Source organism: Anabrus simplex, chromosome 1 (assembly GCF_040414725.1).
Source record: "Anabrus simplex isolate iqAnaSimp1 chromosome 1, ASM4041472v1, whole genome shotgun sequence".
Lineage (NCBI taxonomy): Eukaryota > Metazoa > Arthropoda > Insecta > Orthoptera > Tettigoniidae > Anabrus > Anabrus simplex.
Genome location: NC_090265.1, coordinates 249,950,847 through 249,967,201, shown reverse-complemented (window position 1 = coordinate 249,967,201; position 16,355 = coordinate 249,950,847). Strand labels below are relative to the sequence as shown.

At 37.9% G+C, this 16,355-nt stretch overlaps 1 protein-coding gene across 3 annotated transcripts in view; it reads right to left on the bottom strand.

Moving 5' to 3' along the window:
* LOC136864568 (uncharacterized) overlaps window positions 1-16,355 on the bottom strand; it is a 170,975-nt gene that overhangs the window by 117,942 nt on the left and 36,678 nt on the right. For all 3 annotated transcript variants that reach the window (XM_068226062.1, XM_067141762.2, XM_067141744.2), the window contains exons 3-4: window positions 13,250-13,324; window positions 2,162-2,281 (exon numbers count right to left, since the gene is read on the bottom strand). In XM_068226062.1, coding sequence (XP_068082163.1) covers window positions 2,162-2,281; window positions 13,250-13,324 — 195 coding nt within the window. The remainder of the gene's footprint in view (window positions 1-2,161; window positions 2,282-13,249; window positions 13,325-16,355) is intronic.

The following is a 16,355-nucleotide window of genomic DNA, read 5'->3' as shown; positions in this document are numbered from 1 at the left end:
AATTATAGCTTGCCTAGCAATTCCGAATTCTCATTCGGAATTTGGTACCATCAGTAGACTGATAACCTTAGAAACGTTCCGTGGTGAAACAAAGTTTTATAACTATAATTTCATTAATGATTGGCTTACACAGGTGCACAATGACTTGGCAGAAATAGGTATCAAGGAGGATGATATAAAAGAAAGGACGTCATTTAGGAAGAAAACTGCAGGAATGAGGGATGCGTCTGAGAGCAACATGCAAAGCCACGGAACATCTCAGTGGAAGAGCAAGCAAGAAGAAGTCAAAGACTCAAGAATCTTTGGCGAGAGTGTAAAGAGAAGGGTATTAGTCTGCGTGACAGAAGGAAGATTGTGTAAACGTGGATCACAGATGGTCATATCGATAAATAATAATAATAATAATAATAATAATAATAATAATAATAATAATAATAATAATAATAATAATAATAATTGGAGAAAATCAGGCATTTATATTATTATCTACTACACATACTGTTGCAACAGCTGCACCAGTCGAGTATAATTTTATGTCATCCCTCTACTTCACAAGGAGTGACCGAGCCATGGTGGGTGAGGGACTATGGCATCACTGGAACGTAGTAAGCCCATAAGGCCTGTAGTCTCTTCTTAACTCTGGATGCTCTATAGGAATATCACTCGTGATTGATACAACATCCCGTACCATCTACTAACTTAATTATTATATCACCATGATCTGTCCAAGTGCTTTTCAGTTCATGAACAGTGATGGCTGGATTCAATATTGCGAGATGAGTTGTAGTCAAATCCTCCCATATCATGGTAGGTGCTCCTTTTAGTTGACACTTCCGTGTGAAAACCTCCTGCCTGGAGCGGAAGGACGTAAACTTCCGGGTACCTTCCGTCCTACTCAGTGGCTCCTATCAATATCAATTTTGCTCACCTTGGCTTATAGTTTACTGCACAGGTTCCACTACAATGTTGTATCTGTTCTTGCCCTCAGATTCGGCAATACCAAACAGCCGTAAACTTGATCTTCATTGGTACTGCTCCAAGGAGTCTCTCACTTTGCTTCAACTTCTTCTGTTGATAAACTTAACCATAATAGGTTAATATGGTTGTTTGATCCTGTATTGACTTGTCTGAATCTATTACAGAACTATTTTAAATAGTTCTGTAATAGACTCAACTTCATCCAACCAAGTTTTTTTGTTCAGTTTGTTCACCAAATCAGCACTGAACTGGAGGACTATGTTCAAGTTTTCACCACAATCTCGGTCACCTGTCTCGCCACTGCACTCACAATAAGAAGCGTTCGGAGAGCACAGCCTCGTTCAGTGCCTTTCTCACCACCTGTTCAATTTAGTTGGCACCACAGCTGAAACTATCACTGCTAGCCAAGTTAGGACGATGGCCACCTACTGATATAAAACAACAATATAGATTCAAAACTAGTTTCAACTTGAACCCAGTCATTAGTATCACAGGTATGCACGTTTGCATACCACACACTGCTTCTGTTCAAGTACAAAATTTGCTTTTATGGTGAGAAGATTTACTTGTGTACTTCCATGAGCAGAGCCAAGGAGAGAGGCTGTAGATAACAACTGTACCTTCCATTTCAAAACTCCACCTCCACTCACATATTTTGTCCCTTCAATATTTTGCTTGTTTTGTGCTCATTTCCCAAAATTGTTATAGAATGGTTAAAAGCTAATTTTATACCTAATGACATGAAGAAAAGTACAAGTTTGTCCCTGTGAAATACCAAAACCTAATGCATGCTGCTAGGCTGTTTTCTGCCCCTTCCTCATGAGCTTGAGGACTCTCTAGTCTCTAGTCCTCCCCTCCATTACTACCACATGTGAACCGTAGCATGGAGCTCACTCTCTTTGACCATAATTTCACCATCTTGAATTTAAAAGTCTACATAAATATACAGTACTTGCATCCATTTTACAGTACATATAACAATTCAAATTCCATGACAGATTGCCAAGATAGAAACAAACTACATTAAGGTTTGCAAATCTGATGAGACAGTTACCTAACACACACACAAAATTTACTTAACCAGTGTAACATTACAGGAGAAAGTAAGAGGAGATATGCTACATCTTTCTTATCGATGATTTTCACAGGAGAAAAATGAATAAAATTATTTCTAATAACATACCTTAAGTTTCATATGTCTTAACGGGCAATGCTCACGAAGGCACTTTTGATCTTTCCAAAGACTGCACGTTCTCCTAGATCCAAGTGCAGCACGTTCATGGCGGTACTCACAATTATCACCCTAGGGAACGTTGAAGAAATATTTTGACAAATAACCAAACAAATTAACATTCTACCTACGAAATGCAACAAATAAAACAGCTTAAGCAATTTCAATCCCTAAATACTCTCCAAACTAATATCTTTCAATAAAGTGAAAAAAAAAAAAGAGAGAGAGTAACATCAGTTCTACAGTACAGAACTTTTAAACATGCATCTTTCCTCAATTTTTATTTGGATGAATTTGTTTGTTTATGGTATAATCTTAGAAAGGGATTAAATTTGAGAAAACAACACAGTGCTCAGTTGGAAAGTTTTAAATACAGTAACTGCAGTGAAAGCTGCAAAATAGACCAAAGCACCATATTTGTTGCCCTTATTCATGAAGAAACATCCCATACCAAGCTTTCTTTACCTTTACTTTTTTTTTACTTTTCCATTTGTTTCTTTGCCAAAACCAAGGGTACATTCACAAGAGATAAAGTAATAACTTGGCTGACTCTGTTTCACTCTACTAAATGGGGTAAATCAGAACTCGACAGTAAGTTTTAATTAAAGTTATCAGGTAAACACCGAATGTTCCATCAGAGATCTTGATTGTATGACATTAAGTGATGAATGGACACTTGTTTGCATCTATAATCTATCAGCTTCATGTCCATATTGATAATTTGAGCACAGAAGTATGAAGGATGAGTTGTCCACCTAATCAATATTTTATTTTACAAAGTGTCTAGAATATTTACATTAAAAGACAGTACCGGTTTCGACCTGTAAATAGGTCATTATCAGCTGTTGATGAACCTTCTTAATAGCAATTGTGCAGAATAAAACACTACTAAAATTAAACAAGAATGCCACTATTCTAATAAAATACATAATGTTATGATATTTACATATGGTACAATAATGGGCTTTGACTTGCTGGAGTCCTATGAACGCCACATTTTCCAAAAACAGTATTGCTAATAGTTTTAAAATAGGGTTCCGTTCTTGACACCAAACCCCCAGTGACTCTTTGAACTCTAAGAATGGTACTCTATTGTTAAACTTTTAGCAATACTGTTTTTGGAAAATATGGCATTCATAGGACTCCAGCAAGTCAAAGCCCTTTATTGTACCATATGTAAATATCATAACTAGAGATGGAAATTTACCTATTTGCCTATTTTATTCCTGTGTTCAGAAACGTAGGCTTCTGAGATATAAATCTGTTTTAGGCTCTTTTTAGCTATATTTTGTTGGTTTTATTGTGCCTATAAATGCCTATTTCAGGGGTTTGTGCCTATTTGGAGTATGATTACCTATTTGATGCCTTTTGACTGTATTTTAAAAAAGAGGATTTTCTTCCATTGCATTGTATTGTAGCTAGTGTGCTCGACAGAATTACATTCTCTTCTCTCAGTATCTGTTCACCCCATGAACAAAAATGGGAATTCTCAGAAGTCACCAGAAATAGTTCTAGGTGAAACAGGAACAATGTGACCTGGAAACCTTCAACCCCTCCAACCTCTAAAGACATATGCGAGAACCAGTCAACATCGAACTATGTTGCTCAATCCATGTGCCCTGTACCTCCCTTTTGATGCGACGAGCTGTTGTACGCGTACACTTTATGTCCAGAACGTGTTGTGATTTATTGTGAAGAAGAAGAAGAAGAAGTGTGTTTGTGGCAATGCTCAAAATAAATCGTCGAAGTCCTACTGGCTGAAGCAGCGGATCACAGGGGATCCCAATTTCACTACGGATGGAAGTTGCTGTAAGGAGGTGAGTTGGTTCGATACTTTTTTTTTTTTTGTGATTGAGAACTATGATTGCATTTCATCGTAGCATATCAACAGCTTACTTCTAAAACCTTGTATGTTCCGATGCTCTTCCCACACATTATTTTCCTTAAGGTAAGCCACACCTCCCAGCCATATATGCAGTCCATCAGAACAAATTTCATTGTGTCCAATTTCCTATGCTGATGTGTAAAGGAAAATGGACCTTACCGTACCGTATAGTAGGGATGTTGTTTACATCACGTATTTACGCACTCCTACAGTATAATGCATTTAACGTTCAATTTCCTTTACACGTTAGCACAGGAAAATTAACACAACGAAAATTGTTCTGATGGGTAGCATATCAATATGTGGCTGGGAGGCACAACCACTCTTAAAGGAAATAATGGGTAGAAAGAGCATTGCGAGATACGAGGTTTTAGAAGTAAGCCGTCAATATATAGGCCTATTAAATTATGTAGTGTAGCAAGCAAGTTGTTTTGTTGTAATGCTATATTAGTCGTGAACTTTCAATTATTCTTTTATATTGCTAAATAATCATTGAATTACTGAACGAGGAGTTAGAACGCCGGTGGTCTCTTGTCACAGACTGGATGAAAATTAAATTGGTATTTTGAACTGTGATTCATTTCCTGTGAAAATAGAGATTTACAACTGAAATGCAATTTTTAAAACTCCCTTTAAAAAAAGCGAGAATTCTATTACACTTTTGCTAAGTCTTCGCGAAACACAGGTTGCAGATCCAATGTAGCCTGGCTAGGACGAAGCCACAGCATGTTTTACAAGGTTGCCACGACTATCTTTACAAAACCATGCCAACGAAAAGACCGTTGGTCTGGACTGGTGAGGTCCGGTTAGTAACCGTTGGGCTTGCAGTGGGGGGGCGAGAGTCTGAGGGGCATAAGCTCCCACGTTAACAAGCCTCTACCATCCCCTCTAGAGTCTTGCTAAATTGTTACAAAAATAAGGTTATGGACGCATATCACGACAATTTCAAATTACGCAGTTTTTAATTTTCAACGAGGGCGGCGGCCTTGTGGGCACACATGATGCAGGATCTATTGCAGACAACAGAAAATAGTGTTCATGACATCTGACCCACCTGACCAAAGCCAGCAAAGAGAAACAAATAAAATGTTCACAAATCTGAGATTTATAGTGCCTCAGTTTTCATTCTTCTATATAAGAAAGAATACTGCTAGGGCCAGCTTGGTAGGTCCTTGGTAAGCATAAAGGATGGATCTCTCCTCTATGCTACTCCAGTATCGTTTCACGTCTTTTTATTATATTTTTCACCCGGTGAACTCGACACGATACTGCCAAATTATAACTGAAAATCCCTAAGGATATATTTCCATGTAAATTACTAATTCCGTTGTTCCTACTTTAAAGTTCTGTACTTCTAGAAACATCATCTCTAATAGTCTTCTTTTAATGCATGATATATACTAAGCATTATTGCCAATTAACCCAACTGTAGAAATTTAAGATATAGGGACAATGTAATTTATGTAGGATGCTAAAAGGTAATTTATGTCGACTTTATTATTTTTCAGATCAAATGTGAGAAAAATACCACATAGATCAACTTAGAAATACTGCGATGCACCTTATACAAGCACATAAATCTGTATCAACGCAGCCTTTCTACCAGTCCACTTTGGGCAGCGACCAACAACCATTTTCTTCAGACCTATGCACTGCAATGTTGGGAGCTAATATGCCCCTGCATAAACCGGAGCATCTTCAAATTTCAACAAGCTGCCGGGAGCAATTACCAAGTTGGAGAAGAGTGGCATGCCCCTTGTGGAGTCATTTAGGATTGTGGAAGAAGTCATGGGGAAGTTTTGACCGAAACTCTGGGAAGGCAGCCGCTGTCAGCAAAACAGTGAAATAAAACCAGCTGAAGTGACTTCACTGAAGATTTTTCCAATCACTTCATGTGATGTTGAGAGATCTTTCTCTCAGTACAAACACATTATGCATGAGAGGAGAACATGATTGTTACCGGAAAACATTGAAAAGTTGCTTGTACATTCATTTTAGAGTAACTGAGTGTGTTATTAAATTATAAGTAATTTTTTCAAGCCTATTTTACACATTAGTGCCTATTTAGATGCTTATTTTGGCCAATTTAAGAGCCTATATGCCTACCTCTTTTGAACTGTTTTTAGTGTCTATAATTCTCATCTCTAATCATAACATTATGTGTTTTATTAGAAGTGGCATTCTTGTTTAATTTTAGTAGTGTTTTATTCTGCACAATCGCTATTAAGACGGTTCATCAACAGCTGATGATGACCTATTTACAGGTCGAAACCACTGCTGTCTTTTAATGTAAATATTCTAGACACTTTATTTTACAAAGTATTGATAATTAGGTGGAAAACTCATCCTTCATACTTGTGTACTTATTTGCATCATTGAACTATGCTGGTAATAAAGGAGAGGCCTGTAACACTCCATGGTTAATGTACACTCGTTTTGTTCCCTGTTGTTTGGGGTCTCTGTGCTATTTTATTGTTATGTAAAGTTATTTTCAGTAAAGGGGGAATTATTGTGTTCCAAGACCAGTACAGTACCTGCGAAGATCCAATAGGAGCCCTGAAAAGAGATGGCTAAGGGGGTTCTGGTGGAACTGCTCCAACAGCAGTGGACAACCAGCTGACATTGTTCTAATTAACAGCAATCCCTCTATCTCTACAGGAGGCAGTGACAGAGTGGGTATCTACACTTAAAGAACAGGCATGCAGGTTGTTAATACCTCTATGAGCAATGGTGTACACAACGATTCAGAATATCAGTTGGTAACTGTGAAATAACTTACTATTGCTTTACTATTTAGTATTTTATCAGTATCTGACAAAAAGGTTTGTGGTATCTTGTTTAATATGAAACTGCTATAAAAAAGTAAGGTAACTGAACAGTTCATGACTGTAAATTTCTGGTCAGACAACAAAACTGGTGAACTAATGAGAGTATCAATCCTATTTTATAGCTCAGCTCAGGGATCACAGTTTGCGTATCACACACAAGTTTCAGTTCATTAATAAAATTCACCCCTAAGTAGTGAAATTCATTTCCACAGCATTTATATTTCATTTCAGAATTGACAATAATGATGAGAGCATCCTATATAGGATGATCTTCCTTGATAGAGGCAGACACTGATTTAAATGCGCTGATATCAAGACCAATCTCCTTAAGGCTGTCTATAGGGTCCTTTGCAAGTTCTGCAGCAGATTCGGTGTTCTTCCGAATTATTACCATTACCATGCCTGTGAACCTCAGAGATGCACTTATAGTGACCATATTTTAAAAAGGGGGGTAGAACCCAATGTGGTAATTATCGTGGAATATCCTTGCTCTCTGTTGCTGGCAAAATTTTTGCCACAATTCTATCCCATCGTCTAGTGCCACTAGCAGAAGAGGTTTTACCAGAGACAGAATGTTGCTTTAAACCCAACTGTGGTACTGTTGACATAATCTTCTGTGCTAGACATACGCAGGAGAAGTCCAGGGAACAAAATTGCCAACTATATGTGGCATTCATAGATATTGTCAAGGCCTTTGAATCTGTTAATAGAGATGCTCTCTGGAAAATCTTAGCACTAATTAGCTGTCCTTTGAAATTCATTAAGGATCCTTTAAGTCCTCCATGACAACATGTATGGTACCATCCTTACAAATAATGGACCTAGAGAATGATTTGAGATCCCAACTGGTGTAAAGCAAGGATGTGTAATTGCTCCTACACTATTCTCAATTTTTGTTGGAACCATACTTCACCTTGTTATAGGTGAACTACCACACGACATGGAAACAGAACATGGGTTTGAAAGAGGTTTATTCAACCTTAACAGACTGCATGCCAAGACCACGATTTCTAATGCCTGGGTTATGGAACTCCCATATGCAGATGACAATGTTGTTCTGACCAGTTCAGAAGAAGATCTACAGAACATCTGACTTGGAAGGCCGTATCACTCCATCAGCGAGCATTTGATCAATGATAGCCTTCAGGGCTTTCATTTTGGGAAGTGACAACCGGTACGGAGGAGAGTGAACAGGTATGTTATTTGTAACCTCAATTTTGTATTCCAATACATTGGTGACGCCTAACCTGTCGGTGAAGACATCAGGGAACTTATCACAGAGTTTCCTAAGTTGATTGGCTTGCTCTTCGGGTAAGTGATTAAAATCAAAAGCTTGGGTTCATCAGAATCTTCAGGAACAGCGTTAACATGGCAAGGCAGAATAGGGGAGCGATCACACAGCTCAAATGTTCTTGCACAAAATTTAAAATGGAATCTGTTGAACTGGAGGTCCAAAATCATGCCTGTTTTTGCAATAAAATTTGCACCCAATATAAATTGGCAGGATAAATCTCTTGCCACTAGTACTGGCATTTTCCAGGTGAAATCACGGACTCTAATCTTGACCTCTAGTGATCCTACAATATTCATTGAATTGGAATTAGCAGTATGGCATGTTAAGGACACTGGTTGTAATGTAGGTAGCTTGCAAACAGTTTTCATAGAATCATACTAGGTCTCACTCATCAAGGCGACACTACTCCCAGAGTCTAGCAACGCACAGACAGGTTCATTATTTACCTCTATGCATAAATATGGTAGTTTACAAGAAGGTATGGCAGAAATCCTACAAGATTGTAAGAAATGAAGACCAGAGTCAGACTGGGAGCAATCATTAACCTCAGAATTAAGTAAATTAACCAAGGTACAGTCGTGATCGACAAGACAAGAAGCCATGCTTTGGGATTTGTCAGCAGAACCAGCGGTTAGTCATCTAGCACTACTATGCCGTGCGCGTAGAGGCGCGTGGCTGTGAGCTTGCATCCGGGAGATAGCAGGTTCGAATCCCACTATCGGCAGCCCTGAAAATGGTTTTCCGTGGTTTCCCATTTTCACACCAGGCAAATGCTGGGGCTGTACCTTAATTAAGGCCACGGCCGCTTCCTTCCCACTCCTAGCCCTCTCCCGTCCCATCGTCGCCATAAGACCTATCTGTGTCGGTGCGACGTAAAGCCCATAGCAAAAAAAAGCACTACTATGGCCTGGGGGTCCAGAGCCAGAAGTGTTACGTGGGCCCTGCCTAGAGAAATGCCTGTTGATCCACAGTTATGGCAAGAAGTATTGGTGGAAGAGCCTCCACCCATCGCAGGTTTCCTATTGCCTAATGTCCTGGCCTTGGGACAGTCCTGCTTGAGATGAGCTGTGGAGCCACAATTGAAACATGAACGGGGATTACGCGAGTTGGAAGCAGGTGACGGGGTGGTTTTAGAATCTTGAGTAGGGGGTATGGTTATAGGAGGTGGGGCTAATGCCAGGCGTAGCTGGTCAGCATATCGAATGCCTTCAGCGGACACTGTAATTGCTTCCAACTGGGCGAACGTTGCAGGTCGGGGTGAAAGAGCCAGATATGATCTATAGTTCGGGACGAGACCTTCAATTATGTTGGCAACCATCTGGGCCTCTGAATAGTGGAGCTGGAAAATCTTAGCTTGGACATAATTCTTCGCATTGATAATGGCAGCACTGCAGTGGCATATAGGAATGCAATTGCACAACACCACTTCAATAGCACAGCACTTATGAACATTATACTGTGTATTATGTATTGGTTATACAGAAATGCACTTTGAAATTAAACTGTGTATTTACTTTTGTGTGTGTTATTGCTGCGTAGGTGTGCCAACTTTCAAAAAACAACTCTTGAGACAGTGAAGCCAAAATTTTTATAGAACTGTTTTAGTTGTTTCATAGATCACACTGTAACGTGGGCAATACTATTAAATTCCCCTGTTAGTCTTTCCCATGTGTCCTTTTCTTTTAATTTTATACCGTCAATCTTCTTGTATTCTACAATGCTTCGGTACTCGGTAGCTAATTCAATAAGTAATGCTTTTTCTAAAGCAGAAAAATTCATGCCATTATTTCTCATCTGCACTTCTTCCATTTTGTGATCAGGATCACGAAAGAATAATATCTACCACGGACCTGAGGAAGAAAACGAAATACCACGCAAGAAATGAACAAAAGAACCACGCAAGAAGTGTGTTCATGATCTCTGATTTTTAGTCACTGCCTCCTTGATTAGTACGGCAGCCGTTTCCTGCAAGGGTTAATGAAGTGTTAGTTAACCCTCTGCCGAAATAGCTTGGTGAAACACATGATTCGTAAGAATGAGTTAAGATATTAACCATAAGGTAACAAACCCAGGGTTAGAATATATTCAACCCACGCTGAAGAAACGAGGCCTTAAAGGTTTAGATTCCTCAAGCTAATGTACCAAATAAGTGTGCATAAGACTTAACATCATTGCTCAACACATCAAGATCAAAAAGACTTAACACAACAGTCTAATGCACCCAACTCATATCTCATGTTTTTGTGCCAACTTTTATCACACTTATTTTATATTGATTTTAGGAATTTGATACTTTTACCTTTTGTAATCACTGGCTGATGATAACACAGACTTGTTGTTGAAACTAGTGCCATCTATTTGTGATGAAATTCACATCAAAACTATTTTGTATTGAAAAAGGTGGAACCAAAATATACCTATTTTTATTGAACTTTAAATATATATGTGCCTGGCCAGGCTTCTAGAAAGCTACATTACAAAAAACACTACCTTCATAAAAATTCTGGAGTGCGTAATCCATAGACTGTAATGTATGAAATATTCTACATCGTTCTTGTCATCTATTATTCTGGAAGTTACAGTGTGTTTCACAATTATGGATTACAATTTATATTCAGGTAAGAATAAATTATAATACTAATTTACAGGTTTTTACATTAACGGAACTGATATCAATGTCTATGTACAACACGTTTCATGACATAACCTCACACACAATACAATCATTCAACTACATAAATAATAATAATAATAATAACAATAATAATAATAATAATAATAATAATAATAATAATAATAAACTGATGTACATCACTTCATAGCTATACATACAAGTAATAATAGGTAATATAAGGGTGTATTCTGCCCGAAGGCAGGTCCGAACCTCCACAGAGGTGTGCCTGAACCGGAGTTTACGTGCGGTAGGGTGGCCACTTCCTTTCTGCTCCTCCATTCCCTTACCCCACACCAACAGCGTGTGGCAACCCATCCAAATCTTGACTACGCCCAATGTTGCTTAACTTCGGAGATCTCACGGGATGCGGTGTTTCAACACGGCTACGGCCGTTGGCACAAGTAGTAATAATAATAATAATAATAATAATAATAATAATAATAATAATAATAATAATAATAATAATAATAATAATCATAAAATAATAATTATTATTATTCGAGCTCGATATCTGCATTAGTTACCCATGGGTGAGAGAATACTGTTTTCAAGTTATCACTGTTTATCGCACTTGCGTTGCACTACATGACATCAGCATTACTTCGCAACAATTTATGTTTTGTAACAAAAGTACGCAACTCATTACTAATCCAGAGGTAAAAGATTAAGAATTAAAAACATATGGATGGAATGTGTTCGGCAAAGGTAAAATGTTCTTGTAATTTTTTCCATCAACTACCTTTTAATAACAAATCTCCTATGGGACGTACCGTATAAAACTTATTTTTTCATATTCGTGGGAAAATGTAAAAACAGCACTTTGAATTACACTTCTCGTCCACAATATAGCTACTTATAGCAGCACGTCGATGTGACGGAATTTCTTTTTAAGAGTATATTTCCTATTAAGATGAGAGCGCAGAATTTCTTTGAGGCAGCCGGTGACCTATATTGTCTTTTGAATTAAGGTATGTACATTTGAAATGTTATTCCTTGTAATGAATTCACCATCATCATCTTTGCATTTTTCCATTTACGTAGGGTATGTCTTCTTGCAATGTTTCCTCCACTTCAATCGATCCATAGCGGCCCGAGGGCCGAGTTTGATGAGCCACATGTCATCTCTCATCCTATCCAGCCGGAGTGTTTGAGGTCGATCTTGAGGTTGGCGACCCTCCACGTTCAGTTGAAGGGCAGTCTTTGCAACTGAGGTTTCACTGCTACGGAGTACATGCCCATACCATCGCAGATGCAATTCATAATTTTTCTCTGTGATTGGGGCAATCTTGATTTCTTTCGCACAGCATCATTCCTGATATGGTATAGTCGAGTGAAGCCATTGGAGCACTGCAGCATCTTCATTTCCATTGCATGAAGTGCCTGTTCGTGCTTCGATGTTGTAGGCCGGCATTCAGATCCATAAAGAGGTACTAGCCTACTGTAATCACTGTGCAGTAGACTTTAGATTTTAGAGTTGCTTGTACTGAATTATCACTGTTTATTTCACTTTTTTATTCATTCAGAACTGTAGTGTCGTGGAGTTGATCTACAACTAGTCGTATTGCATTCGTGAAGCGGCACTATTCTCTTCAAAATTTCAGCCAATGGCCTGGCATTTTTACGTTCATGAAGATAGAAAATGTTGTGCAATTCCTATAAACATATAAACTAGGGTTGGACTGGAGTGTAGATAGCTTTCAGAATGAATACATTTGCCTCTTACAAGTTACGGTACATAACTTTACATTTGGACATGATAAAATGTGGTAGGCCTATGGTGTTTTAACCCATAGAATTCGTAAAATCTGTCATAATCAGTACCACATCCATGCTACTGTAGTACATGTGAGAAATCAATGGAAACTACAGAAAATCCATAGAAGTTAGCATTTCTGCTTTCAGTCTGAAGAACATGGTGGATCTGATTCACCTGTTTATGTCACGTAGCAAAGTGCAATCCTTTGATAATATGCATTTATTACTGAACAGTTTTCTTATTCTGCATACAGTGATGCACACAGAAACTGCTAGTCTATATATAAAGAAAGGGTGAGTGCATTTGAAGTTCATCTGACAATTACAAATCTTAACAGGATGAGATAGGAAATTGGCTCACATCAAAATAACAGAACAGATCAAACATGTACATCTTGATAATTCAGCATTCTTTTACTATGGACACTGCTGCATTTCAGAGACAATAGTAAGGCAACTAATAAAACGCTTTGCAAGAAAGCATGGAAAATCAAGAAAGAGGCAGCTACCCATCAAGCTCAACACTTCATCCTTCACTTAACATATTTCATGGTCACCATAATTTTTTCAAGTATGTACTAGTTTCAAATGAGAGTCTACTTACCTTTGAACACTTATGGTGGTAATAAAACAAGCAGTCATTCCTCTTCTTATAAACAGCTATCTTTTGATCTGATATCTGTGGAGAAAAAAATGACAACAGTAATTACAACAATAGTGGGGAGAGACATAAAGGATTGCTGTAACTTCAACCTAATGCAACACTACCGTCCGAACGCCTAGAGTAGGTAAAATTATTTCTTGAATAAAATTACTGTGTCCACCTATTCAATACAATTATATTTTGTAGTGATTACAATCTACATGAAATATACACACTAGTTAGGGACATGTTTCGCCCTAGTTTTGGGTATCTTCAGCCTAATACTAATCTTAAGGTCAAGTCTTAACTCTATTAACATTGGAACTTAATACTAAACTTAAAAAATCAAATACTAAATACAATGGTCTTATGCTTATTACATATTTACATAGTTTACAATATGTACATTAACTAAATGCCAAAATTTGGGAACAAGGGAGCAATAAAATATTTTATTTTACATGACTAGAAAACGTCTGAGACGTCTGGATGAAAGTTATGCAAATGTGTGCGTATTGGCTAGAGGTTGATCACAGCGAGAATTGGAGTATCTCCAACTGTTTGACTAGAGATTGATCACAGCGTTAATTGGGGCTTCTCCAACTTATGGATGAACATTAGGCTGAAGGGTTTTTTTTTCTTTACGTCGCACCGGCACAGATATGTCTTATGGCGACGATGGGATAGGAAAGGCCTAGGAAGTGGAAGGAAGTGGCCGTGGCCTTAATTAAGGTACAACCCCGGCATTTGCCTGGCATGAAAATGGGAAACCACGGAAAACCATCTTCAAGGCTGCCGACAGTGGGGCTCGAACCCTCTATCTCCTGATTACTGGATACTGGCTGCACTTAAGCGACTGCAGCTATCGAGCTCAGTGCTGAAGGTTTTACAGCTGGTTCGTTCACAGGTGGTTATGGTCATTAACATAAGTATATTGTTGCAAAACCAGAACTGTGGTTAAAGTCGTTCGTGTTGGATTTGAATATTCCCTTAGAAAGAAGCATGGTTGGATGGTAACGTTTAATAGGTTGAAGCATAAAGGATTGCTGTAACTTCAGCCTAATGTCCCAATTCACACTGTGATCAATCTCTAGTCAAACAGTTGGAGATACTCCAATTCACGCTGATATCAACCTCTAGCCAACACGCGCACATTTACATAACTTTCATCCAGACGTCTCAGACGTTTTCAAGTCATGTAAAATGAAGTATTTTATTGCTCCATTGTTCCCAAATTCTGGCATTTAGTTAATGTACGTATTGTAAACTATGTAAATATGTAATAAGCATAAGACCATTGTATTTAGTATTTGATTTTAATTTAAGTTTAGTATTAAGTTCCAATGTTAATAGAGTTAAGACTTGACCTTAAGATTAGTATTAGGCTGAAGATGCCCAAAACTAGGGCGAAACATGTTCCTAACTAGTGTTTATATTTCATGTAGATTGTAATCATTACAAAATATAATTGTGTTGAATAGGTGGACACAGTACATTTATTCAAGAAATAATTTTACTTATTGTATCTTCAATACGGAACAAAATGAGATGGGTTACTTGCCTAGAGTAGACCGCTTTGTTTTTTGTTTTGTTTTTCATACTCTTGACTGCTTCCCAGACAAACTGAACTACACTAAGAATTATTAAGTTTATTTTCTGGGTTGAACCGTGTTGTTTTCTGTACATTACGGAAAATAAACTTAATAATTCTAACTCACCGTGGAAGCTTCACCTCTAAGATACACTAAGTATGAACACTGTGTATGATTGCTCATAGTGTTTCCTGCTACTGTCATGTTCAGAACTCCTTGAGGTAACCGAGGGGAAAAAATATTTCATAATGACCGTTCGACTCCAACCAGTAAATGGGGTTAACACCAATATAATTTGTCCATTATTGGAAATTATAAATTTTCCAGCTATCACATTCTTAGTTGCCAGCATTTCACCCCAGCGTGCCAAAATGGGCTCATCAGTTGGTAACTAGCATATCTACCAAGATGCGTGGCTAGTGCATGTAGTGGAGGCACATAGGGGAGAAACACTGGCAACCAAGATCAATTATATTGGAGATATGAATTTACTCATTCAGACAAATATATGAAGTTAGCTACAAAATTCAAAATCAATATCAAATGGGGTGAAGTCGACCACTGTTTTATAGTACATGGAAATGGTTTTGCTGACATGCAGTTCGGGCTCACTGACTGTTGTTTTTTCTTTAAATTACAGGGCAAGGTATCTAAGATAGGAAAATGTGAAGCTATAATTGATACATTACATAAGACTAATTTTCTTCATATCGATATTGACTTCTGAATGTAAATACCCACCCATGGTATGTGTAATACTAAATAGGGAATCTTGCACCTGATGTAACAATATCATTCTTGTGGACTTAGGACAATTAGGCCAGAAGTTACCTGGTGTAAAATAATTTTAAATAAACAAATATTTTGAAACAATACTGTGTTTGGTATTGTTAGTGTTACAGAGTTTTGGTGGAACAGCAGAGGTGAAAGAAGGTGCTGGCTGGAATAGGTCTCAACTACAGAATTAAAGTTAATTTAAAACTTTGACAAAGGTTATATTTTCAACAGACAACAAAGTTTAACAATTTTCATATAGACTTTCAAAACTTAACAAATAACAAGTCAGCAACAAGCCAAAATCAGGTACAAAGAAATTACAAGATTTCGGGGGTTATTACAAAATCTGGGCTTCAAGCTCCAAGTATAATTCCTGAGCTCTCAGCTCACAACTACCATTGCTGAAGGGCATAAAACCCCTAAGTACAAGGAGCACTTGCTCCTAATTACAGTGTTAAGAAAAAGAGCAGACCCGCTCTCAATTTTACACGCCTATCAAAGGCTACGGCAAACTTCATTTCTATCTGCCCTTAAGGCACACCAAGAAACAGGGGTATTTGATACCCAACCTACAGGGCCTTTACATGAGGAAAATGAAACATCAGGTTAAGTTACTGGCCCATAATGCAAAATAGAATGGAGGCGAAGCCTGCACTCCTAATACACTTTTAAAACCTACTTGGCACTAGGACGCTTAC